The 23,281-nt window shown below is 52.4% G+C and overlaps 3 protein-coding genes across 4 annotated transcripts; all 3 read right to left on the bottom strand.

Annotated features, from left to right (window-relative positions):
* Nucleotides 1–515: 515 nt before the first annotated feature.
* Nucleotides 516–3,950, bottom strand: LOC132073562 (carboxypeptidase A1-like). Its single transcript, XM_059472659.1, has 10 exons — nucleotides 3,795–3,950; nucleotides 3,530–3,611; nucleotides 3,204–3,338; nucleotides 2,824–2,925; nucleotides 2,643–2,744; nucleotides 2,437–2,547; nucleotides 2,160–2,250; nucleotides 1,666–1,865; nucleotides 1,399–1,483; nucleotides 516–703 (listed from the first exon to the last, which is right to left on the bottom strand). Exons 1-10 carry the CDS (start codon nucleotides 3,857–3,859, stop codon nucleotides 516–518), a joined length of 1,161 nt encoding a protein of 386 aa, XP_059328642.1. The 5' UTR covers nucleotides 3,860–3,950.
* A 645-nt stretch (nucleotides 3,951–4,595) lies between these two features.
* On the bottom strand, nucleotides 4,596–9,860 carry LOC132073429 (carboxypeptidase A1-like). Its single transcript, XM_059472499.1, has 11 exons — nucleotides 9,680–9,860; nucleotides 7,844–7,925; nucleotides 7,328–7,462; nucleotides 7,088–7,186; nucleotides 6,449–6,550; nucleotides 6,078–6,179; nucleotides 5,858–5,968; nucleotides 5,588–5,678; nucleotides 5,247–5,446; nucleotides 4,908–4,992; nucleotides 4,596–4,836 (listed from the first exon to the last, which is right to left on the bottom strand). The coding sequence occupies exons 1-11, from the start codon at nucleotides 9,742–9,744 to the stop codon at nucleotides 4,649–4,651; spliced, it is 1,260 nt and encodes a 419-aa protein (XP_059328482.1). The 5' UTR covers nucleotides 9,745–9,860; the 3' UTR covers nucleotides 4,596–4,648.
* A 2,540-nt stretch (nucleotides 9,861–12,400) lies between these two features.
* LOC132073433 (carboxypeptidase A2-like) lies at nucleotides 12,401–21,411 on the bottom strand. 2 transcript variants are annotated; one of them, XM_059472502.1, is made up of 12 exons: nucleotides 21,332–21,411; nucleotides 19,279–19,366; nucleotides 18,034–18,115; nucleotides 17,031–17,165; nucleotides 16,484–16,582; nucleotides 15,927–16,025; nucleotides 15,698–15,799; nucleotides 14,776–14,886; nucleotides 14,380–14,470; nucleotides 13,716–13,915; nucleotides 12,929–13,013; nucleotides 12,401–12,687 (listed from the first exon to the last, which is right to left on the bottom strand). In XM_059472502.1, exons 2-12 carry the CDS (start codon nucleotides 19,341–19,343, stop codon nucleotides 12,500–12,502), a joined length of 1,257 nt encoding a protein of 418 aa, XP_059328485.1. In that variant the 5' UTR covers nucleotides 19,344–19,366; nucleotides 21,332–21,411; the 3' UTR covers nucleotides 12,401–12,499. The 2 variants fall into 2 exon arrangements, with proteins under 2 accessions (XP_059328485.1, XP_059328486.1); XM_059472503.1 differs by lacking the exon at nucleotides 21,332–21,411 and adding an exon at nucleotides 19,454–19,488.
* Between the last annotated feature and the right edge of the window lie 1,870 nt (nucleotides 21,412–23,281).

Raw genomic sequence — 23,281 nt, 5'->3', positions numbered from 1 at the left:
GACACCTCCCACTGTCCCAGGGTGTCCCAAGCCCTGTCCAGCCTGGCCTGGGACATTCCAGGGATGCAGGGGCAGCCCCAGCTGCTCTGGCAATTCCAGCCCAGGCAGGAATTCTCAATTCCCAAGACTCCCTCTGCAGTGGGAGCCATTCCCTGTGTCCTGTCCCTCCATCCCTTGTCCCCAGTCCCTCTGCAGCTCTCCTGGAGTCCCAGTAAATCCTGCTGGCCTCGTGTCCCAGAGCCCAGTTCCCTTCCCATCCTCTGCCAGATCAAAGGGAAAACCACCGCTTTCCTTCCTTTTTGTTCCTGCTATTTTCATGCCCTTTCAATCAATTCCTTTTCCAGGCCATGACCCAGCACACCCTGTTTGTGCTGGCACCAACCCCAACTCCGAAAGGCCTTTTCCACCCAGTTTGGGAAAAAGGGAAAACAACCACAAGCTTTTCTCATCCTTCTTTGCATTTATTAACCGACTGCCTTCTCCCCTCTCTGCAGCTGCTGCAGCCTGCTCCCAGCTCAGTACATGTTGTCCCTGGCGTGCTCCATGATGACCTTCAGCGCCAGCCAGGTCTCCTGGGCGGTGGGGACGATCTGCTTGGCGGGCAGCAGGAACCCGTAACGCCCCGTGTCCCGCAGCTCGAAGGTGAAGGAATATTTGATCCCCTGGTTGTAGGTCCAGTCCACGGTCGATCCACTGGCTCTGTCTGGGGGAGGAAAAAGAAAGGTGGGATTCAGAGCTTTGTAGTGTCTCTGGGAGTCTCTCAGGAGCCCTGGCTTGGCAGACAGCAGGGGACACTCTCTTGTGCCCCAAGGGTACTGAGGGCAGCCAGGCTGGTCAGCTTTGCAGCAGGAGAGACACCAGAGACATGGGTAGAGGATAAAAGGCTGACTCTTAGCAGGGGTTAATCCAAGGTTTTATTCTGAAGGAGCCCCTACACCTCAAGGGGCTCCTGTTGAGAGTCCCAGGAGATGTGCCAAGGTTGCATTTAAAGGGAGGTGGAAACCTAGAGTAGATAACACTTACTGACCAATAAGTGACCCTAAGGGATGAATATTGGGGGACAAACATTTAGGACAGCGTATAGGGCTGACCCCTGGCCTCTGGCTAATCACTCAATGTCCTGAACTGAAACTTCTAGATGGAGGGGATGGGATGCTGAGTGACTGACAGAGAGCCAGGGTGAGGATTTGGGGATGATCTCAGCAAAGGGATTACACAGGTAAAGAGAGGGGGGTACAATCTGAGGTAAACCATATGGGAAAAATACGGGGATACAAAACCAGAACTATTACAAAGTATAGAAACACACTTCGACAGTACAGGAATCCCATGGGATATTTGGCCAGTGTGAGGGATGGTTTTGGGATCTGGGGGTTTTGGGGCTGCCCCAGCACTTACAGATGGTGGTGATGATGCTGCCGTAGGTGAACTTGGTGCCATACAGGGAGGACAGAGCTGCCACGGCCTTGGCAGAAACCTCGTGCTGGGAATACAGGGAACAGGGAAAGATGAGCCAAAGAAAGGACAAACCTGTGGGTACAGCTTTTTCTGGGTGCAACAAAGCTCCTCCCAGCTTCCCAAGGGGTGCAGGACAGAGGTGGCTCCCCCTTGGAGCAGCAGAAGAGCTCCACCCCATCCCAGCCCCTCAAAGCACATGGGCCTCACCAGTTCCTGCTCATCTGGTGCCGGGGTCTCGGTGTAGCCGTAGGGGTAGAGCAGGAGCTGGGAATAGCTGTGGATGGAGACGAAAGCCTTGATGTTGCCATGGCTCTTCACAAAGTCTACGATGGATTTCACCTCGGGCTCCGAGTTGGGGTAGGGTCCGTGGTACGTCTCTGAGCAGGAGCTTGAGCTGGCTCCGGCATCTGTGGAGAAGAGGATGGTGAGAACACAGCGGGAATTTGGGGGATTCCAAGCCCAAGAGGTTTTCCCACCCCCCAGCTCCTTGGTGGTGATCAAGAGGTGCTCCTGGGGCATCTCCTCCTAGAGATTTGTATGGTGACTTTCACTTGTCACTGTGGGGCCTCAAAGCCCAAACCAGGAGAGCAAATCCCACCTCTTCCCCAGGGGACATCAATGGATCTTTGAGCCAGAAACAGCTTTGGAGCTTCCAGCTGGAGAGTGGAAAAGCTCCACAGGGGCAAGGGGCCAGCTCTGACCTCCAAAACCTGCGTCCCAGTTGCGGTTGGGATCCACTCCGACACAGATGGCGCCCGCATGCTTGGACCTGGTCTTGCGCCACATGCGGTTCTGGAAGGGCAGAGCCACCTCAGCTGGTGCCCAGGGCTGGGGCTCCACAGCTTGTGTGGGCCCCTTCCCATCCCATGGAAATGTGGGTGAGGAGGCTTTGCCCTCTCAGGGATGTGCAACCCCCCAAATCCTGCTCCCCATCCAGAGCAGGAGTAGGAACCAGGGAGAGGAGATCCAGGGCAGTACCTTGGTGTGGGTGTAGGCAAAGCCATCCGGGTTGGTGACAATCTCCAGGAAGATGTCCATCGTCTCCAGGATGGAGGCCACTCCTTCGTTATTTGCGTGATCCTCGACAATCTAGAGAGGATGGACGTTTGGAGCTCCCTGTTCTCCCTGTGGAATCACCCACCTGGATCCCGCAGCCCCTGAGGACCCTTCTGGGGTGTCAGTACCTTCTTGGCAAACCAGACGCCGCTGGCCTGTGTCACCCACTCGCGGGAGTGGATGCCGGTGTCGATCCAGATGGCCGGGCGGTTCGTGCCCCCTGTGCTGAACTGGGACAGCAGAGAGGGGGGGTTGGCTTTGTCCCTGTCACCGCTTCCCCCCTCTGGATCACGATCCCCACGTCCTCACCTTGAGCACGTAGAGGGGACGGTTCTCGGTCGAGCGGCCAATCTCCAGCTTGCTCACCAGGTTGGGGTTCTCGGCCACCAGCATGTCCATGAAGTTGTAGATCTGGGAATGAGAGATGTGGGGGTGACTCCCAGCTCACCCCCTGCCCAAGAGCAAACTTTTTCCCCCAAAATTCCCCAAATCTTGTGCTTTCCCACCTCATCTATGGTGTGGTAGGCCTCGTAGTTGAAGGTGGCGGTGTCGACCGAGCGGTGGCGGCTGCTGCGGAGCATCTCCACCTTCTCTTCATTCAGCAGGGCCTGTGGGACAGGGGTGGGATGAGCCCCATTCCCACTGATGGGATCCCCCCTCTCCCTCACCTCCCCTGCGCCACTGCTGACCTGCACATCCTCGATCATGATGGAATAGGAGACCCCAGAGGCCTCCAGGTGGACTTTGACGGCCTGCAGGCTGCGGAAAGGCACGCGGATGTCCACAGGCAGGCCGAGCTTGCGGGGCTCCAGCCAGAAATCCAGCTGGGTGGGAAAAATGGACACGAGGGGTGAGATCCTGCCTCGGGATGCACCCCCAGCACCAGCCTGTCTTGCTTTTCACTGCTTGGTTCCCATGGTCCCACATCCAACCCCGTCCTTGCTTTGCTTATGGGGTGTAAAATGAAGGCCATGGGCTGGGGGGTGACCCCAAAGTCCACCCCCACACCCAGTACCTGCAGATGCTCCAGGTCCTGCAGCTCCTGCACCTTCTGCAGCTCCTCATCGCTCTGGGGGACGACACGCAGCACCTGGTGCCTGTGGGGGCAGGGGGTGCTGAGGGGTGTGGGACGAGCTCCGGCCCCGTTAATCCGACCTAACCCCACCCATCCATCCCCCCATTCCAGGGATTTCCCCTGAGCCTTTTCCCTGTGCTCCCTCAGGGCTGAACCAACTCCTTCTGCCCCACCCAGTGCCACCGTCCCCATCCCAGCCCCTTACCCAAAGAAGGTCTCGGTGCAGGTGGCCACTGCCACCAGGGCAGCCAGGAGCACGAGGAGCCTCATGGTCAGCAGGGACAGCCAGTCTCAGGTCCCAGCAGTGCCCTGGGGCCTCTTAAATCCCATGGGATGGTGGCTCCAGCCCGGCCCCTCCAGCTGTCCCTTTTCCCAGGGCCCTGGGAAGGCTCTGGCTGCCACCAGCCAAGGTCAGGCCCTGCTGTCCCCATCCAGGCACTCCCAGTCCTGGCCAAACCTGTCCCAGGAACCAGCTGGGGCCCTGGTGAGTCAGCTGCCAGCAAGGTGAGACCGGGAGGTGCCAAAATCCCACAGCCTTCAGTGCCAGCTGAGGGGAGGGAAAGGATCAGTTTGGGCTGAGAATGCACAAAATGCAGATTTTCACTTGGGGCTTGGTGAGCTGGATCCTTAAACCACAGCAATGAGGAAACTGGTTTAAAATTGGGCTGAGGAAAGTGGTGTAAAGCTTGGCCCAGGACAGAGGTCAGAGCAGGTGACAGTTGTCCCAGTAGCCACAACTAAACAGCAAATACCCTGAGGGTACCCATGTCCCTCCTTGTAGCCCCCTGGGAAAGGATGATGGAGCAAAGCTGCTCAAAACCCCAAAATTTGGGGTTGCTTGCCCAAAAAACCCCATCTCCTCCTCCCATGCTGGCTGTTGGCTCCAAAGGATGGGGACTTTGAGCCAAAGTCACGAGGGGAAAATCAACACCTGCAGGTCTGGGAGTCCTTTCCCACCCCTTTTTTGGAGATTGGCATGAAAAATAATGAGTGTGCTTGAAACCACTGAATGTCCGTGAGGGTTTATTGAGAGCAGGGAATGCTGGGGGAGCTGCTGGCTCAGTATGGGTGCTCCAGGACGTGGACCATGATGTCCAGGAGCGCCGGCCACGTCTCGGTGGCAGTGGGGATGATCTGGGAGCTGGGCAGGAGGAATCCGTAGCGCCCCGAGTCCCTCAGCTCCAAGGTGAAGGAATATTTCACCCCGTTGTCATAGGCCCAGTCGATGGTGGTGCCTCCTGCCATGTCTGCAGGGAGAGGAGCCCGATGGGAGCCCGTTCTCTGGGGATTTGCTGCGGGGTGAGGGAGGGACACTCACAGATGGTGTTGGCGATGCTGCCGTAGGTGTATTTTGTCCCAAACACAGCGGCCAAGTCGCTCACGGCCTTCTTGGCCAGTTCATTCTGCAAAGGAACCACCAAAAGTGCTGGGATCTGGTGGATCACGGGGATCTAGAGCCCATCATTCCCCATCCCATCTGCTGTAGGTTTTCCCAAAACCCCTTAATTTTTGATGTTTGAGGTCCATCTCACAACCTCCCTCCTCCAGAACCCAGGTGCAGGGGTTTGATATTCAGGTTGCATCTAATGAGAGGAGCAGGGGAGCTCCGGGGGTGCTCTGCCAGAGGTCCCAGCCCCACGTTTTGGGGCCATCTCACCATTTCCTGGTGGTCGGGCGCGGGCGCCCTCCTGTATCCGTAGGGGAAGAGCAGCATCTGGGAGTAGCTGTGGATGGAGATGACGGATTTGACGTTCCCGTGGGCGCGGATGAAATCCACGATGGCTCTCACTTCCCGCTCGGAGTGGGCGTGAGGGCCATGATAGATCTCAGAGCAGGGATTGCTGCTGGAGCCGGCACCTGGAGCAGGGGGAGGAGGAGATCCAGAGAGGATCCCTCAGGAAGGGTTTCCATCCCTGGGTTTCTCCACTCTAGCAGAAAGTTTTGATGTTTTGAGGCTCAAGCAATGCCTGGTATGGGATCTGGTGGCCAAGGTCTCACCTCCAAACCCAGCATCCCAATTTCTGTTGGGATCCACTCCCACGCAGCGGGATCCAGCGTTGATGGACCTGGTCTTGCGCCACAGGCGGTTCTAGGAGCACACAGAGAGGACACAGGAACAGGAATGTGAGTCCCAACCCCTGTCCAAGCATCTCCAGGGATCTCCACTCACCACCCCACATGGAGGAACATCCCTCCCCACCCAAAAAACACAGCTGTGGTTGGGGGCAGTGCTGGGACAAGATCTCCCCGTGGTGTCCCTGCACTCACAGAGCTGTGGGTGAAGGCAAAGCCGTCAGGGTTGGTGACAATCTCCAGGAAGATGTCCATGCTGTCCAGGATGGCCGTGACAGAGGGGTCCTGCCCGTATTCCTTGGCGATCTGTGCATGGAGAGGAGCAGGAGCTGCCCCGGTGCCCCTCGGAGATGAGGAGGGGGACAGATGCAGGGTAAGAATTGGGGTCCCACACCCCAGGTGGCCCCAAGGTGACCTTGTTGGCCGTCCAGACGCCGGTGGCTTGGGTGATCCATTCCCGCGCGTGGATGCCGGTGTCCAGCCAGATGGCCGGGCGGTTCGATCCCCCGGTGCTGAACTGTGCGGAGCCACGGGATCACTGAGGCTGGAAAACCCTCCAGGATCATGGAATCCACCCTGGGCCCCATCCCCACCTGTCCCCAGCCCAGAGCCCTGAGTGCCACCTCCAGGAGTTGCTGGGACACCTCCAGGGATGGGCACCCAAACTCCCCTGGGCAGCCTCACCCCCTTTCCATGGGGCAATTCCTGCTGTGCCCACCCTGAGCTCCCCTGGCACAGCCTCTCACCCTGAGGGCATTTTCAGGGCAAGGCTGCCCCAGGACCCACCTTCAGCACGTACAGGGGCCGCTGCTCGTAGCTCTGCCCCACCTGGACCTTGCTGACCAGCTTGGGGTGATCCTCCACCAGGACATCCATCCACTCGTAGATCTGCAAGGAGGAGCTGCTGGCTCACCAGGCTCAGCCTGGCTCTCACCTTTTGCTTTTGAGACGCAACAAGCAGAGCTTCCCTGGGGAAGATCTGGTGCTTCCCTGGAGACCTGGGACTCCCCTGGGGAAGATCTTGTGCTCCCCTGGAGAACATGGGGTGGTTGGGGCTCTGTGTGAGCTGGGAAAGGCATGTCCCAACATTTTTGGAAAAGTAGAATGAAGAGGGGAAGTAGAAGTAGAAGTAGAGGGGAAACGTTCTAAGACCCCCCCAACACCATCATAGCCCCCACCAGTCCCAAACGGGGCTCCAATCACCCCCAAAGTGAAGCTGAAAATGTCTTCCACAGGGTGGGAGGTTCCAGGTGTGGCCACGCTGGATGTGGAAGGTTTCCCAGTCTCCCATCTCAGCTAAAAGCTCCGCCAAGGAGGAGGAACCTGTCCAGGGAGGTCTCACCTGTCACCAAGAACTCACCACGACCTTCACCACACGGATGTGACCCCAGCAGCACAAAGGCAGTGCTCTGCAGGGAAAGGTACCTCATCTATCGTGTGGTAGGAGGCGAAATCAAACATCCTGGAGCTTCTCTTCACCCTCCTGGACCTCCTCATGCTTTCCTTTTCCTCATCCAATAATTCCTGGTTAGGAGGCAAAAAACCCCAAGATCAAAAAGGCTGGAAGGAGGAGGGGGTTGGATTTTTTCCCTTGATTTCCAACTTTTGAACTTTCTCTCAGGGCTGAACTGCAGGAGCTCATCCTGTTCCTGTCACAGCCATTACCTGCACATCCTCGATCATGATGCTATAGGAAAAATTATGGAAATCCAGGAATTTTTTGACTCCTTGGAGGCTGGGGAAGGGCACACGCAGGTCCACGGGGTGGCCAAGGCTGTTGGGGTGACGCCAAAAATCCACCTGGGAAGAAGAAGTTGGGCTGAAAGGGGAAACTTCGCCCCATCCTGTGCTGGTGCTCATCCACTGAGCTCCCCAGCACCTCCAGGGTCTCACAGGAATTTTGATGAAGGGTCTAAAAAGGGTTTGGGGCAAATTTTGGGCCACGGATGGATGTCTGGGTAGGGATTTACAGAAATGTTCCAGCCCAGGTTGTTTGAGTATTTATGGGATGTTCCCAGTTCATATAAATGGAGCTCTGAGCTCAGGGAGCCCCAGGTTAAATTCACATTTGTATGGTTCTATATTATACATCTCCAAAATGGGGAGGAAAAAGGATGGGAGGGAGCCCTGGATTCACCAGGGTCTGTGACCAGGGGGTGCTCAGGGCCCCTCAGAGCTCACCTGCAGCTCCTCCTGCTCGCCCAGCACCCCGAGCAGGGTGATGTGCTCCTCCTTCCTGGCCATGACACGCAGGACCTGGTCCCTGCAGGGAGGCACAGGGGTCACAGGGGGGGACTCTGCCCTGGGGGAGGCTCCACACCAGCTCAGAGGGTTGGAAAATTCATCAGTTGTGGGTGTTGAGAGAAAAAAAATGCAGATTCAGAGCAGCCATGATGGGAAAAGAGCAAGTGCTGGGGGTCTGAGATGATCTCCAGCCTTGTTTGATCAGCTCCCCAGATGCTGGGGAATCTCTCCCATGGATATGTTCTCTATCTATGGATGTATTCCCTAGCAGAGGTCCCATCCAGCCTGGCTGGGCTTCCCAAGGACAGGCACAGCCCCTGGAGAGGAGGAAATGTTCTGTGGGACAGAGGTTTTCTCATCTCGGATCAATCCTCTACTTCCAAGCTCTCCTGCTGGGCAGTGCTGAAAGCTGCTCCCAAAATGGCACAAAATTCCTTCACCTTTCCCCTTTCGTACCTTTCATCCTCTTAACTCCCATTTATCAGTTTAACCACCTCCCCAGGTGATAACAATTTCCATTCTGTGCCTGGGGGACTCAGGCAGGCAATAAATCCTTGTGATTTTTCCAAAATCAGGGAGCAGCCCTGACATTCCCTGCACAGTCTTGGCTCCCAGCCTGGAGGAGAGTGATGGGATCCTGGATGGATCCCTCAACCACAGCAGGGAGGAAGGTGGGTCAGGCACATCACAGAATATCCTGAGCTGGAAGGGGCCCACAAGGATCAAATCCAACTCCAGGCTCTGCCCAGACACCCCAACAATCCCACCCTGTCCTTGAGAGCGTTGTCCAAACGCTCCTGGAGCTCTGGCAGCCTTGGGAATGTGACCATCCCCTGGGGAGCCTGGGCAGTGCCAGCATGCTCTGGATCAGGAACCTTTCCTGATATCCAACCTAAACCCCCCTGGCACAGCTCCAGCTGTTCCCTGGGTCATGAGAGCCCCAGCTCCAGTGTCAGTCCAGCTCCTGGGACGTCCTGGGGGGACTTTTTTATGGATAAATTTTCCCTACTCTGAACACAGAATTCCCACTTTCTCTACAAATTAGTTCTCATTGCCAGTCCATTCATTCAGACCTTTCTGGAAGCTTTGGGAGTTTTGAGTTGTCCTGACCCCCCCTATATTCCATGCCCCCTTAGCCTCATTCCTGCCCTGGTGCTGTTCTTATCTGCAGGAGCTGCAACGCCAGGGTGTTATTCTGGAAAAGTGCTGCCCTCCCTCCCCAGGGCCCTCTCCAGCCACATCTTGTTCTTTCCCACGGCGTGTTATTCCCATAAATCCTTGGTTATTCCCATAAATCCTTGGTTATTCCCAGCAATCCTTGGTTATTCCCAGCAATCCTTGGTTATTCCCAGTTATCTTTGGCTGATATTCCCACAAATCCTTGGCTGTTATTCCCAGCAATCCTTGGTTATTCCCAGCAATCTTTGGCTGTTATTCCCAGCAATCTTTGGTTTTCATTCCCACAATCCTTGGATGTCTCCACAGCCATCATCTTTGAGCCCTACACATCATCCCCTGATCCTCTGGGATTCCCCACCCTGGCAAAGCTTGGAGCGATGCCCTCAGGCTTCAGCATTCCCTGATTTCTACCTGCTCCAAACCTCCCTCCAACCCTGGGCTGAAACCAAACCTTTCCCAGTTGGCAAAATCCCTGTTGGATTTCCATCCTTTGGGATGTCACCCTTCAGGCTGACCCTGAGGGACCCTGGTGGGGATGGACCGTCCCCATCCCAGCCAGGGTGTCCCACCGCCCCCTGCCCCAGCAGGACTCACCCCACGAAGAGCCGCTCAGTGCTGCTGACCCCCAGGAGGGCGAGGAAGACCAGGAGGGTCTCCATGGTGGGTGGGAGCAGAGCACAGCCCCGAGGAAGGACAGAACCCCCTCGGTGTCGGGGTCCCTCCCGGAGCTCCTCACCGGGGCCGCATCCGCCGCCCCCGCGGCGTCGGCAGCGACAAACAGAGCAGGCAGGAAGGGCTCCAGAGCCCAAATGTTTGCTTTATTTGGCAAAGTCAACACAAGAGCAGCCAAATTAGGGAGGATCTGATAACGTCTCCCTCGGTGAGTGGGTCCTGGATGAGTGTCCCCGCTCCCAGCCCCGAGCTGCCGTGGGCACGGGCGGCTCCCAACCCACGGGCGTGGGACGGTGGGGATGGCGTGGTCACAGGAGCCCCAAAACCACAAGGAAACACCTCTTTGTTTCCATGGATTTCTTCATTACACATTGCTATGAGTAAGTCAATCATAATTATGATTAGTAATGCATGTGTAATGACAAGCTACTACAAAGTTACTTGCAGAAAAAACAAACATTTAAATGTAGATTTATTTATGATTAATTAGTTTATGCATACATGTATATAGATATAGATACAGATGTATAAAATGTAAGATATATTATTCAAATAATTCATCAAACCATTCCCAGGAGTGGGGTCACTTGATGGTGGATGAAATCTCACTTCAAAGCGGACAGAAGTCGTGGAGCTCAAAGGTGCACAAGGACGTTCAGCTGGGGTAATGCTCAGAAAGAAAGGCTCATTTTTGGGTAGAAAATGAATTATTTTTATGTTTTCAGTGTAAGCAGGGGCTGTGAGCAGCTGTCACTGAGTGGGGCTATCCATGAGGTCAGTTTGTCAGAGGTGTCTTTGTTCCCCAGGTAAAGCAGTGTCTTTGTTCTGCAGGTTACAGCAGGGCCTTTGTTGGGCCTTATCTGCGCTGCCCCTGAGCTCCCACCGTGCTTGTCAGGGATGCTCTGGGTTCCTGGGCTGTGTTCCCAGGCTGGCAGGCACCTCCCGGGGCATCTTTTACAGTTGACATCCTCTGACCGTGGTTTTCTCCACTGAATCCAGGGGGTTCTGGCTGCACCAGGAGCAGGAGGTGCCGGGGGAAGGTGTGGGGTCTGTTGGGGCTGTTGCTGAGGGGGTTCCAGGATCATGGGGTGGTTGAGGTGGGAAGGGACCATAGGAGTTCTGTATCCAATGCTTGGGTGTGGCATGGGCAGCTCTGGGGACCCACCAGGGCCCTCCTTGCTGGATCTTGGAGTCCTCCAGAGATGGAGGCTGCACAGCCCCGCTGGCACCAGGTCCTGCTGCTTCTCCTCCTGATGAAAAGCATTTCCTGGTGTCCCTCCTGGCTCTCCCTCATTCCAGGTGAGGCTGTTGCCTCTCCCATCACTCTCTGTGGTGAAGAGCTTGGGTTCCAGACCTGGAGCTCTCCTCACACCAGGCACTTCAGGAGGAGGGGACAGGAGCCCTCGAGCCCTGGATGGTTGGAATGAGCTTCCACACCAGGACAAGGTGACAGTTCCACACTCCCAGCCAAGGCTCCTCAGGCTCTGCAGTTCCTGCTCTGGGGACAAGAGCTCCTCCAGGTCCAAGAGCCAGCTGTGTCCCTGTCCCTGGCATTTACCATCAGTAGTTTTTAGTCACTGGGCAGAGGGTGGGATTTTGGAAACTGGGTCAGTTTGGGAAGCAGTGCCACTGGATAAGGCCATGAGCAAAGGAGACAGGGACACAAGGGCAGCACTGGCTGCCCCAAGCATGGCTTTGCTTTCCAAACCAGCTGCTTTTAACCCAAACCCAGCGCCCTGGGCTGCTTCCCTCAGCTGCACCTTCCCCTTTTCCTGCCAGCAGCTGAGACCAAGTCCGCAGGGTTTTATCGGACACATCAGCGCTGTTTGCTCTCCTGCCAGCCTCCGAGGGTGAGTAACTCACCAGCTGCTGGGGGGTCACAAGACACCAAGATAAACCTGTTAGACTCAATAATCACCACAGCAGCAGCAGCCAGAGCTAATCTCTGATCCTTCAGGGCCTCCTGAGCTCTTTGCTCTTAATCCCCAAGAAATTTGCAGGATGAAAATGGAACGAGGGGCTCCTGAGGGGCTGGGTGATGGATCAGGGGAGATGTCCTCCCACCTTCATCTTCCCTTCAGCCATGTCCACTGGGAACACCTGGGAGGGAGAAAAGGGGCAGCCAAATATATGGGGGTGTACACTTGAGGACAGTGGTCAGGGGCCTGGCAGGGTCCTGAGGCTCATTAAGGGAAATTAAATTCCTTTAATTAGTTCCATAGCCTGGATTATGCTGGTTAACACCAGGCCCTCTGCATCAGCCCCTTCAGCCTGGAAAAGGCTCCAGGGAGAGCTCCCAGCACATTGCAGGGCCTGCAGGGGCTCCAGCAGAGCTGCAGAGGGACTGGGGACAAGGCCTGCAGGGACAGCACACAGGGAATGGCTCCCACTGCCAGAGGGCAGCCATGGGTGGCATCTTGGCAATGAGGAATTCCTGCCTGGGCTGGCATTGCCACAGCAGCTGGGGCTGCCCCTGATCCCTGCAGTGCCCAAGGCCAGGCTGGGCACTGGGGCTGGAGCAGCCTGGGACAGGGGGAGGTGTCCCTGCCATGGCTGGGGTGGCACTGGAGGGTGGGCAGGGAGGGTTGTGGCCCAAAATCTCCTCAGGGATGTGTCACACACAAGGAACACATGCAAACACCATGGGGGGAATGAACAGGGGTTTATTCAGCCCTTTCTATCACAACAGCCATCATGGAGGATTTCTGAGCTGTGCTGCAGAGCTGAGTCCCAGCCCAGCTCTCAGGAGGACTTGTTCCTCACGTGCTCCATGATTTTCATCAGGCCCAGCCAGGTCTCCTTGGCAGCAGGGATGATCTGGTTGGCGGGCAGCAGGAACCCGTAACGCCCCGTGTCCCTCAGCTCGAAGGCAAAGGAATATTTGATGCCGTTGTCGTAGGCCCAGTCAATGCTGCCCCCGCTGGCTTGGTCTGGAAGGGAAAGGGAGATGGTCCAGAGGGGCAGCAGAGCAATGCTGGAGCTCTGTTGTCCTGCTGCTGGTGTTTTGGGGGACAAGGATGAGGTTTGGATGGGAACGCTCAGGGGTGACGTGTGACCTGTGGTGTCACTGCACAGGGACACTGTGGCTTCCAGCAGGGACACACCCTGTGGGGAGGACAGGGATTGGTGTCCTGGGACAGCCCTAAAAGCTCTCAGTGGCCAAATACTCACAGATGGTGCTGCAGATGGGGCCCACTTGGAAGGTGGTGCCATAGAGGGAGCGGATGGAATTGGCAGCAGCTCTTCCCAGAGATTCCTGCAGGGGAGGAGATGAAGGGAAAGTCAGGAAGCAGCCATAGCTCCTGAGATTAAACACTGGGATTTCACCAGAAATCTCCAATCTGCTTTGGAGGTGATTCACACTACCAGCAGCCACAGCTCCCACAGCATTTCTGGGAGGTGCCACTGCAGGTGAGGTAACTTCCAGCAGGTTCTGTAAGTGCTCATCCAGTGTTTATCTCACTGGCTTGTCAAGGGAAGGCCCAAGAGATACCAGAAATTCCCCAGGCAGTTGGGATCTCCCAATACTCCAAGGTCAAATTTGTGCTCACTTCAACTATGTAATGGGGGCTGGATGGAAAACAGAGCTGGGTTCTTTGTGAAGAGGGGAAAAAGGCAACAAACTGCCACAGGGGAACTGCATTTAGGTATTAGGACAAAAAAAAATCCCCATGAGATTAAGGAAACTTTGGGATGAGCTTGAAAAAGAATTCTTCTTTAGAAATATCAAAACAATCCAAATTCAGAGTGAAATTGGCTCTGACTCCAAAGCCCTTTCAGCACAGGGTTAGAACAGAGACCTCCAGAGGTCTTTCCCATTGGAATGATGGCTGTGAGATCCACACTGCCTCAGAGATATTATTCCAGCTGTGGTGCTGCCAGCAGGGAAGAGCAAGGAAAGTACAGAAAGGCAGCTGGACAGAAGAGAGGAAGGTAAAACCAAGTCCTGCTGTCTCACCAGCTCAGCATAGTCATCTGGCCTGGTGCATTTGTATCCATAGGGGTACATCAGGAGCTGGGAGTAACTGTGGAGGGTCAGGAAGGCCTTGAAGTTTCCATGATTCTTGATGAAGTCAACAACAGATTTCACCTCCACCTCGGAGTTGGCGCTGGGCCCGTGGTAGGAGTCGGAGCAGGGCTTGTTACTGGCTCCAGGACCTGGGGGTGCAAGGAGGGAACAGAGCCTGAGGAGGGGAATTCCTGGGAGGTCAGGGCAGACCCCACAAAGCTGGGCTTTCCTAAGGACAGGGCTGCAGCCAAAGCAAGGCCTTAAACGCTGGTAAATGCTCAAACAGCAGTGACAGAGTGTGAATGCTCAAGGGATGCGCTTTGAGATGATGCAACCTGGAACAGGCTGCCCAGCAACCCAGGAATCCACATTCCTGGGGGTATTCTGTGGTTGGATGGGGCTGGGAACAACCTGGGATAATGAAAGGTGGCTTTGCTCATGGCGGGGAGTGGAACTAAATAATGTTTTGGGTCCTTCCAACCCAAACCATTCTGTGATTCCACAATTCCATGATGCTGCCTCACCCTGTGCTCCAGAGTGATTAATCCCCTTTTATAAAGGCAGCTGCTGGTTCTGTGTAACAGGATCCAGAATCCAGAAGCTCCATCCCTACCTCCAAAACCTGCATCCCAGTTCCTGTTGGGGTCGACTCCGACGCAGATGCTGCCGGGAATCTTGGAGCGGGTTTTCCTCCACATGCGGTTCTGCAACAGAGAAATGCTCAAAAGGGACCAAGTCTGGGTGCTGGCACCAAAACTGCTCCCCATCCATGGGGGATTGAGCCTAGCCATGATCCCAAGAGTATTTCTGACTGCCAAGATGGGCCAATGGTCAACAATCAAATGTATTTGCTAAAAAATGGGTATTTACAGTGGGTTAGACAAATGATGAGGATCTTTATCTGCCCAACTCTTTGGTAACTCCTCTCACAGCATTAAGACTTTCAGAGCCCACTTCCCTCATATTATTATTTCTTTGGAATCTCACTCAGCTCAAAGAGCTGACCCACCGAGGTGTGAGTGTACACAAATCCATCAGGGTTGGCCACTGGCAGCAGGAAAAGATCCATCTTGTCCAGCAGGGAGGTGATGGACTCATCTGTTCCATAGTCAGAGGCAATCTAGGCAGAGACAGAGCACACCCTGCTTAGCAGAGTAATTCCTTCCCAGATGTTCATTCCCTCATTGTTTGGGACACAGGAAAGGCTGGAATTTGGGGCAGGGAAATACAAACATCCATTATCTGTGGGCCATAACTGTGCCTTGTTATATGTGTGGAGTGAGCAGAGAATCTGTTTTATTATTTTATTCTGAAGACAGGAGGTCTTTAGAATAAAATAGAAGAGGATAACAAATTTCCTCCTCCTTGTCCCAGAGGACAGGCCAAGGCTACTTTAAGACTGAGATGGAAGAGCCAGGTTGGGAATTGTCAACTGAGCTGTACTAACAGAGGCCAGGGAGCTTTTGGACAACACCCTTGGGCACAGGGTGGCTCTTGGGGGTGGTTCTGTGCATGGCCAGGAGCTGGACTTCATGATCCTTATTCTGTGATCCTGTGACTTCTCTGGTGGCTCAGTCACTTCCAGCATGATTTAAATCCTCATTTACAGAGAGCTGGAGGCCTGGGCATTTTGTGGAAGGAAACCAACCCCACTGCATTGCTCTGGGTGAGCAGAGCAAAGCAGCAATACAACCTCAAAGCCTTTGGTTATTTGTGTAACAATTTCACCTGAACCACCGCATTGTGTCTGCCTAAACTCAGCTGTTCTAACAGGACAGAGGTTCCAGTTCCAGGTTGAGGCAGCCACCACATCCCCAGGGAGTCAGCTGCTTTTGGGAGGTGAAATGACTGAACACGCAGAGGGGTGATACGCTCTGAAAGAGCAGCAAGCACTGCCCAGAGCGGCCCAGGATGAAGCCCAGCTGCAGAACCTTGTTGGCGATCCAGAGGGCGCTGGCCTGCGTGACCCACTCGCGGGAATGGATGCCGGCGTCGAGCCAGATGGCCGGGCGGTTGGAGCCTCCGGTGCTGAACTGGGAACCAAACACAGCGTCTCAGAGCCCGGCACCCCTCAGTCCAGCACAGCCCATAACAGACGGGGGTGCCCTGGCCTGTGCTGTCATTCATCCCCTTGGAGCCGTTCCATGGTGTCTGTCGCACCTTCAGGACGTACAGAGGCCGCTTCTCGTAGGATTCCCCGATCTGGATCTTCTCCACAAAGCTGTGCTCAGATGCAAGTTGGTCCAGTTCTGCATTGATCTGAAATGCAAGGCCATGAGGACATGAACATCATCTCTGAGGACGTTAATATCACATTTATGTGCTCTACCATTGGTTGGAAAGCCCATCCCCTTCCACCCCCCTGCCCCAGGCAGGGACACCTTCCACCACCCCAGGTTGCTCCAACCTGGCCTTGGACACTCCCAAGGATGGGGAAGCCACAGCTTTATTTCTTTTTAGTTCTTTATTTCCCAGTTTCAAGATCCCTTTATGTCTCTTTCTTTGGAAGGATGGGTTTTGACAGAGTCTGCAGGAGAGTTTATGGAATTTTGATCAGCTCAGATTGTTCTGAACACAAAATTAATACTGCACAAAACAAACCCACGTGCCAGAAAAAGCTGCAAGGACATTTTAGATGCTAATATAGGATGTTGAATTGAAGACAGCATGCAAAAAGACCAGAAAAAATCAGAATGCTCTTCCCCTGAGGTACTCACATCATCCAGAGTGTGGTAAGCACCAAAGTCAAAGCTGCTGGTGCTGCGCTGCCTTTGGGCGCTCTCAGCCATGTCCTGCCTTTCTTTATCCAGAACATCCTAAAATAACATTCAAATGGTGAGAAGTGTCTGCTTCACTGCTAAAAGATAAATAAATGAAAAGGCAGTGAGTTAATGCTGGTTCAGGCGCCCTTTGGGGATTACTGCTCATGAGGAAATGTCAGATTAGTGCCCAAGTGGGTGATTTGTATCCATAACCACTCAGCAGAGTTTACTGACTGATCAGTAACTTCAGTGTTGGGATTCTCAAATGTCTGGGGTGAAAAGTCCACGTGGAATTCCTCAGGGGCTGTCAGAAGAGCCCTGTGGAGTTCATTGATGTCACCACTCAGAGAACACCACAGCAATCCATGGATTGTCTTTGAGGAATAATCCACAGCCTACAAAAATGAGGGGAGGATCCCACAGAAAACAGAGTGTGGGAAAGTGGGAGTGAGGCCAAATTGTCAATCAGTGCTTCCAAAAGATGAAAGAAATAGGTGCCCACCTGCAGGTCTTCAATCAGGATGGAATACTGAATGCCCTGGGATTCCAGGAAGGCTTTCACTGGCTGGACACTGGCAGCAGGAATTCTCACATCCACAGGGAGGGCAGGGGCAGAGGGGTTGATCCAGAAATCCAGCTGGAGAGGGAAAGGAAAATGGATTTGGTTTGGGGAAGGCATCCTGCAAGCAGCTCTGGCAGAGTTCTAGAAATGCTGATTTCTCCCAAGTCCAAAGGCCCCTGCAGCGAGGAGCCCTGGAATGCTCCAATCTCTGTGGCCTCACCACAACCTTGTATCAGTTCTTCTGATAACTCAATAAAATAACAAATAACGAGGGCCTGAGTCAGTTTTTCACTGACTTCTAGGCTTTGGTCACACAAACAAGAGGAAATTTTAATTGCTCTGATGACTATTTTATTATTCTTCCCTTTTACTAGAAATAATTTCAAGAAAAACTCCATATTCCAGTCTTAGGTAATATGAAACCCATTGTTTTAATTTCTCCTTTTCTCTCTCCTTTGGTAGGACTTTTCTTAATTTTAATTTCTAAATTATTCATAATATATTTTTTAAGCCAGGGATTTTTAAAAATTATGTTAAAAATTCTCACCAATGGCAATAAGAGTAATAACCTGGAATTTTACACTGTGTTTTCCTGTTTCAATGCAGTGTAGACCAACTAATAAATTCCTTCCATAACTCTGGGAGACAAAATATTGCCATTCCCACTGGAAAAACAAGTCTTTCAACACTGAGATGAAGATCTAGCAATTCAAATATGATGTAAAACCAGTAGGGAAAAAAAAAAAAAAATCAATTCTGGCCCTCCTGAACACTGAGCTGGTACTCGAACTTGCTGGTCAAATTTAAAGTGTTGAGAGAATAAAATTATTTACGGCAGCTGCCCCAGAGTGATGGGAACCTTCCAAATGAGATGGAAATTCACAGCCTGACCTGTTGTGGATGAGATGCAAATCCAAAAATGCCTCTTGCGGCCATGACCCACCTGCAGGTGTTCCAGCGATTCCAGGAGCTGCAGCTGCTTGACCTCCTCCTCATTTTTGGTCTTGATCCGGAGAACCTGGTGCCTGCAATAAGTCAGTGTTTTCAGAAGCAGGCTCAGGTTTGTTCCTGGGATCGTTAATTCGGTGTTAATTGTGTGTCAATGGCTCCTTTCATCACTGGATTTGGTGTCACCCAAGAGTTCACCCAGCCACCCGCACCATCCTCACAAACCGGACAACGTGGATGGGTTTTAAATCACAAGGATCAATCCTGCATCCATCGGGAATTTTTGTGGGACAATGATATTCCAGTTGAGATGGGGAAGGATCCAATGTTTGGGGAGCAGAGCAAAGAGCAGGACTCGTTTACACCGCGTTTACACCGCGTTTACACCGGGATCCTCTCCCTGGCCAGGAGAGGGATCAGATCTCTTTGCTGAACCCCGTTAAATCAGCTCTGAATGAACTTTTCCTCATTAATTACTTATTACTGGATTGTCCATAAGCTTTATCTGGACTGGATTCTGTTGTGAATTCACCACAGCTGCTGAGGAATGGAATAAGCAGAATTCAGCTCAGGATTAAATGAAAAATAGCCCCTCAAAATAGCCCCTCCTGGCTTTACAAATCCCCTCCTTTTGGGACATTATTTATATTATTTTTTATTCTTAATCCTTAAACCTTCATGCACAGATTTACTCACTGGAATCTAGTGCTCACTTCCTGCACCTCAGGAATTATCCAGTAGGATTTCATAATCTTTAATTATTAAGGTACTTCCAAGGTCAGTGAGGGTGTGAGGAAATACCTTGTGGGATAATTTTTGCAATGAAACACAAAGAGAAACCTTCAGAATTTACTGGTTGGATATCAGGATTTTAAATGCTTAGAAAGAAGAGGAAGAAAGAGAAATAAGAAACTTGGGGAAAAAAGGAAAAGTGGTGAACTTTGTGCTGTGAGGACAGGTTCTGGTCTTTCAGCTCTGCTTTTGCAGTGAAGCCAAAATGAAGCCTTGGATGAGCAGGAATTGAGGAGCTCAACTCCACAGCTGGACCCCTCTCCTTAGAAAACCCAAACCAAAGAAAAGAAAGGTTCCCTTAAACACCATAACAGCAAAGCAAGGAGAACAATCAGTCACAAAAACCAAAAAAATGTGCCCCGAGCAGATTTTGTGAGGGTGAGACCATGAAAAACAACAAGAGGATACCAGCCCTAAATGAAAGGTTTTCCACAAAAGTGGAACTCACCCCACGAAGGTTTCCAGGCACAGGGAAGCCCCGATGAGGGCACTGAAGATCAAAATCAGCTTCATGTTTGCTGCAAGTCCAGCTGGGCCTGGCGAGGGGCAATTTATACAGAGCTTTATTTTTCAGATCAAACACATCTGATAGCACCTATCACTCCATGTGATCGAGTTCTCACATTTATCAGAGCCTTCAAGGCAACCAGCAGGCTGATTTCACCTCCAAAAAAATATTTTCCACTGACACATCCAGACCAGGGGGGGAGGAGTCGGTCCCAAAGCTCTGACCACAAAAATGTGTGTGTTCTTTAGGGCAGAGGAGAGCAGGGACAGACTAAACTCATCCAGCTCTCACTGGGGGCAGGAGCTCGGCCAGCCCGCGCTTGGTTGGCATTTTGAGGGGCTCCAAGGGATGTTTGAGGAGTTGTTATCCCCGTGGGAGGCAGAGTCCTGCCTGAGCTTTGGGAATTTTCTCCCGTGGGAAGCCCCAGCTGTGGCTGTCCCACAGCTGCAGGTGCACACGGGGATAAACTGCTGGATAAACTTTGTGTTGATCCAAACCAAAAGGATTCTGAGAACAGCCAGGAGCTGCCCCTGCTGGCACACCTGGGGCTCCTGGGGAGCAGAGAGAGCGGAGATGTTCAGCTGCTCGATCCACCTCAGGAGAATGGAAAGCAATTCCCGGAGGAAATTTTTAATGAAGATCTCAGTTGTATCTCAGCACCTCCTGAGGAGTCTCCTCTCAGCTCCACTCCCACCCACTCCTCCTCAGGTGTTCTGCTGTGTTCACAGCCCAGGCAAGTCCTTTGTTTCAGGTTTTTGGGAACAAAGGGAGCCCCAGGCAGGGATTAGTCCTGTTTTGGCCTGCAGGATTGAGTCATCTGTAGCTGCTGTGTCTTGGGGGCAAAGCAGAACTGCTCTGGTCTCTAAGGTTTAACCAAACCCAGTCCCTGGGGAAAAAAATCTCCACTCCCTCAACTTAAACCAAAGAATCAAAATTTATCCCCAGAGACAGGAGCCATCACAGGCATTTCCTGCTTCTGGAACTGCAGCAGGAGCTGTGGTGGGAGTCAAACCCCAGCTGCAGTTCCAGACACCAATATTTCATAAGGATCAGCTGACTGCCCACAGGACCTGCCACGGCTCACTCTTTGCAAACAGGAAGAAGGGATTTAATCTGGGGCAAAATTAGAGCTCGTTTCATTACTCATGCCGCATCCCACATGGGTTTAAGGGCTGCCAAGAAACCCTGCCAAACCTGATGGCAGGATCCAAAGTATCCCAACAAGCTCTGAGTGCCCTGATCAGCATCCTCTGGGGCCTCCACCCACGGCATTTCATCTAAATCCACACCTTGGACTCATCCCTCAACCCCTGGGGGGCTGCAGGGTCCCCAGTGATGACCATGAGGCACTAAAGGGGCTGGAGACCAGCCCTGAGCCATGGGCATCCATGAAATTGGAGTGAATCCAGAGGAATCCATGGAGCTGCTGAGGTCCCTTCCCACCCAGACTGCTCTGGGATTTGGGACACTCAGAATCCATCCCGACGGATTTTTATGGGAAATGGGGAGAGAAGAGAGGAAAAGGGAAGGGAGACCCTTCATGAGAGACCCTTCATGGTTTGCTGAGATTCCAAGTGAAGCCCCTGGGTCCATGAATGTCTTGGAGAGGAGATGGATCCAATGTCAGGCTGGGAGAGCTGGGAATGTTCCCCTGGAGCAGGGAAGGCTCCAGGGAGAGCTCCCAGCACATTGCAGGGCCTGCAGGGGCTCCAGCAGAGCTGCAGAGGGACTGGGGACAAGGCCTGCAGGGACAGCACACAGGGAATGGCTCCCACTGCCAGAGGGCAGCCATGGGTGGCATCTTGGCAATGAGGAATTCCTGCCTGGAGTGTCCAAGGCCAGGCTGGGCATTGGGACAATTGAAGGGTTGGAGCCGGGTGGGTTTTGAGGTCCCTTCCCACCCAAACCATTCTGGGTTTTCAGAGGCTGCAAACCCCCAGGGAGCAGCAGGAGGCAGAGGTGGCACAGCAGGGCGGGGAAGAAGGGAGCTCACCAGAAGCAGCAGAGCCCCGCGGGATGCAGCCAGCAGCAGAGCAGGTCTGGTGGCACTGAGCAGCTCCTCCACAGGCACGATGTCACCACGGTCCCCCCTGAGCCCCGTGCAGCTCAAACAAACCCCAAACAACTGGGCTGAGGCTCAGAGCAGCTCCCCGAGTGGGTGGGTGGGTGGAGGGTGTGTGGGTGAGGCAGGCAGGGCTCTCCCACTGCCCTGCACAGCTCTGCTGTCACCCTGTGACTCAGCGACAGCCTGGGGACACCCGGCCGAGACAAAGGTCAGTCAGCCTCAGCTGCCAAACCCCCTCCTCACACAAAATCCCTCTTTGGTACAGATTTTCACTGAGAGAGGCCAGAATGGATACAAGCCCCCAACAACAAAAAATAGAAAAGCCCCAAAAATCATTAAATTTCAGCGGGGTCGGTCCATTTCTGTAAAATCCAGACTCTGTGTTGTTGCTGCCCCAAATGATGCAAACCAAGATCCAGTGCTGTAGCCTCTCCTGTGATTTTTAGGGAAAAAAAAAAAAATCCCAGAAACTTTGGATAGAAATATTTCACTGGCAGGGCAAAGGGCTCCACTGGCAGCTCATCCCCGGGATAATCAGAGTTAATTTGCTATAAAGCCAATTTATTTTGGATCACCGATGGGGGAATTATTATTTCTGTAAATGATGGATTGCCTCCATGTCCCCAGTCCCCCTTGGAAATGCCCTGGATAAGGAATGAGTAGGGCTTTCAGTATGTGCTTCACCACTTGTACACAGAAGTCATTTTAGAAGCAGAGCCCGTATTTTTGATGTTTCTGGAAAATCTTTAGGCTTTATGTCAGGAAAATCTGAGTTTATGTCAGTGTAATAACCCTGGCTGCAATGGAGCCGTGTATTTCCAACTCAGTTCTCCTTAAATTAGGAAATCAAGACCCTCAAATTTGGAGGAGTTATCCTCACACAACCCTTTCCATTTACAGCATTTCAGAGCAGAAATGTGAAGCTACACCTGGACAAAAATTTGAAGTCACGCATGTGTTGGAAATGATACAACTTTCCTAATTTTTAATTGGTCATTTTAATTATTTATGAGCAGCACCCACTTTTAAAGCACTAAGAAAGCTTCTCCACAGACATTTATTATTACTTTGATCATGAAATCATCAAATAAGTCTGTTAAAATGAACCCTGACAAATTTCAATGAACAGACTCAAAGAATTTGAAGGCTGGGCATGTGGGAATTTAAATTTATGGCACTTCAAGGATATTGCAGTAACCAGAAAATAGAGGAAATTAAGGCCTGAAAGCTTGGAGACTTTATGTCTGAGAAAAAGATAACAAAATTACTAAATAATTTGTACGAGATCAGTATAAAAAGTGAGGAAGTGAATAGGGAACATTTATTACAATAGTAATTAATGAAGAGGATTGTGCAATTTAGAACCAATAAACATTAATTTGTTTGTTAAAATGCATAAACAATGTCAAAAATACATATTGATGATTGGCTTTTCGCAAGTATTAAAATGAATATTATATGTGTTGTGTTAGTAATGCTCTATTAATTCTTCTGAGTAGTGTGTTAAATATAGTTTTAGGTTATAAAAAATGTTAAAATAGAAACTATGCTATGTAGGATACTTTTTTAAAGAAAGGACTCGCAGCCAGATAGCAGCCACAGGACACCCGAATCTTTCAGAAAAAAGGAATTTATTGCCCCATCCATTATCAGGAGAAGTGAACTTCTTCCCACCTCGAAGGCGCTGTCAGGATTCAGAGGAAGAAGCTGACACTGCCCAGACACAATCCTGTGTTTGAATGGAATTTATGCATCATGTATGAGGTGTATGAATATGCAACAGGCTGTTGTTTTTAAGGGTTAATCCTCTGTTAACGTGGGGCCTTTTTGGGGCTTATTTTGCCCAGAAAAGGTACCCGGACCGTCTGTAACTCTTTG

This window comes from Ammospiza nelsoni, chromosome 5 (assembly GCF_027579445.1).
Source record: "Ammospiza nelsoni isolate bAmmNel1 chromosome 5, bAmmNel1.pri, whole genome shotgun sequence".
In the NCBI taxonomy this organism is placed as follows: domain Eukaryota; kingdom Metazoa; phylum Chordata; class Aves; order Passeriformes; family Passerellidae; genus Ammospiza; species Ammospiza nelsoni.
The sequence above is the reverse complement of the archived record's forward strand: the minus strand, read 5'-3'. Positions and strand labels throughout refer to the sequence as shown.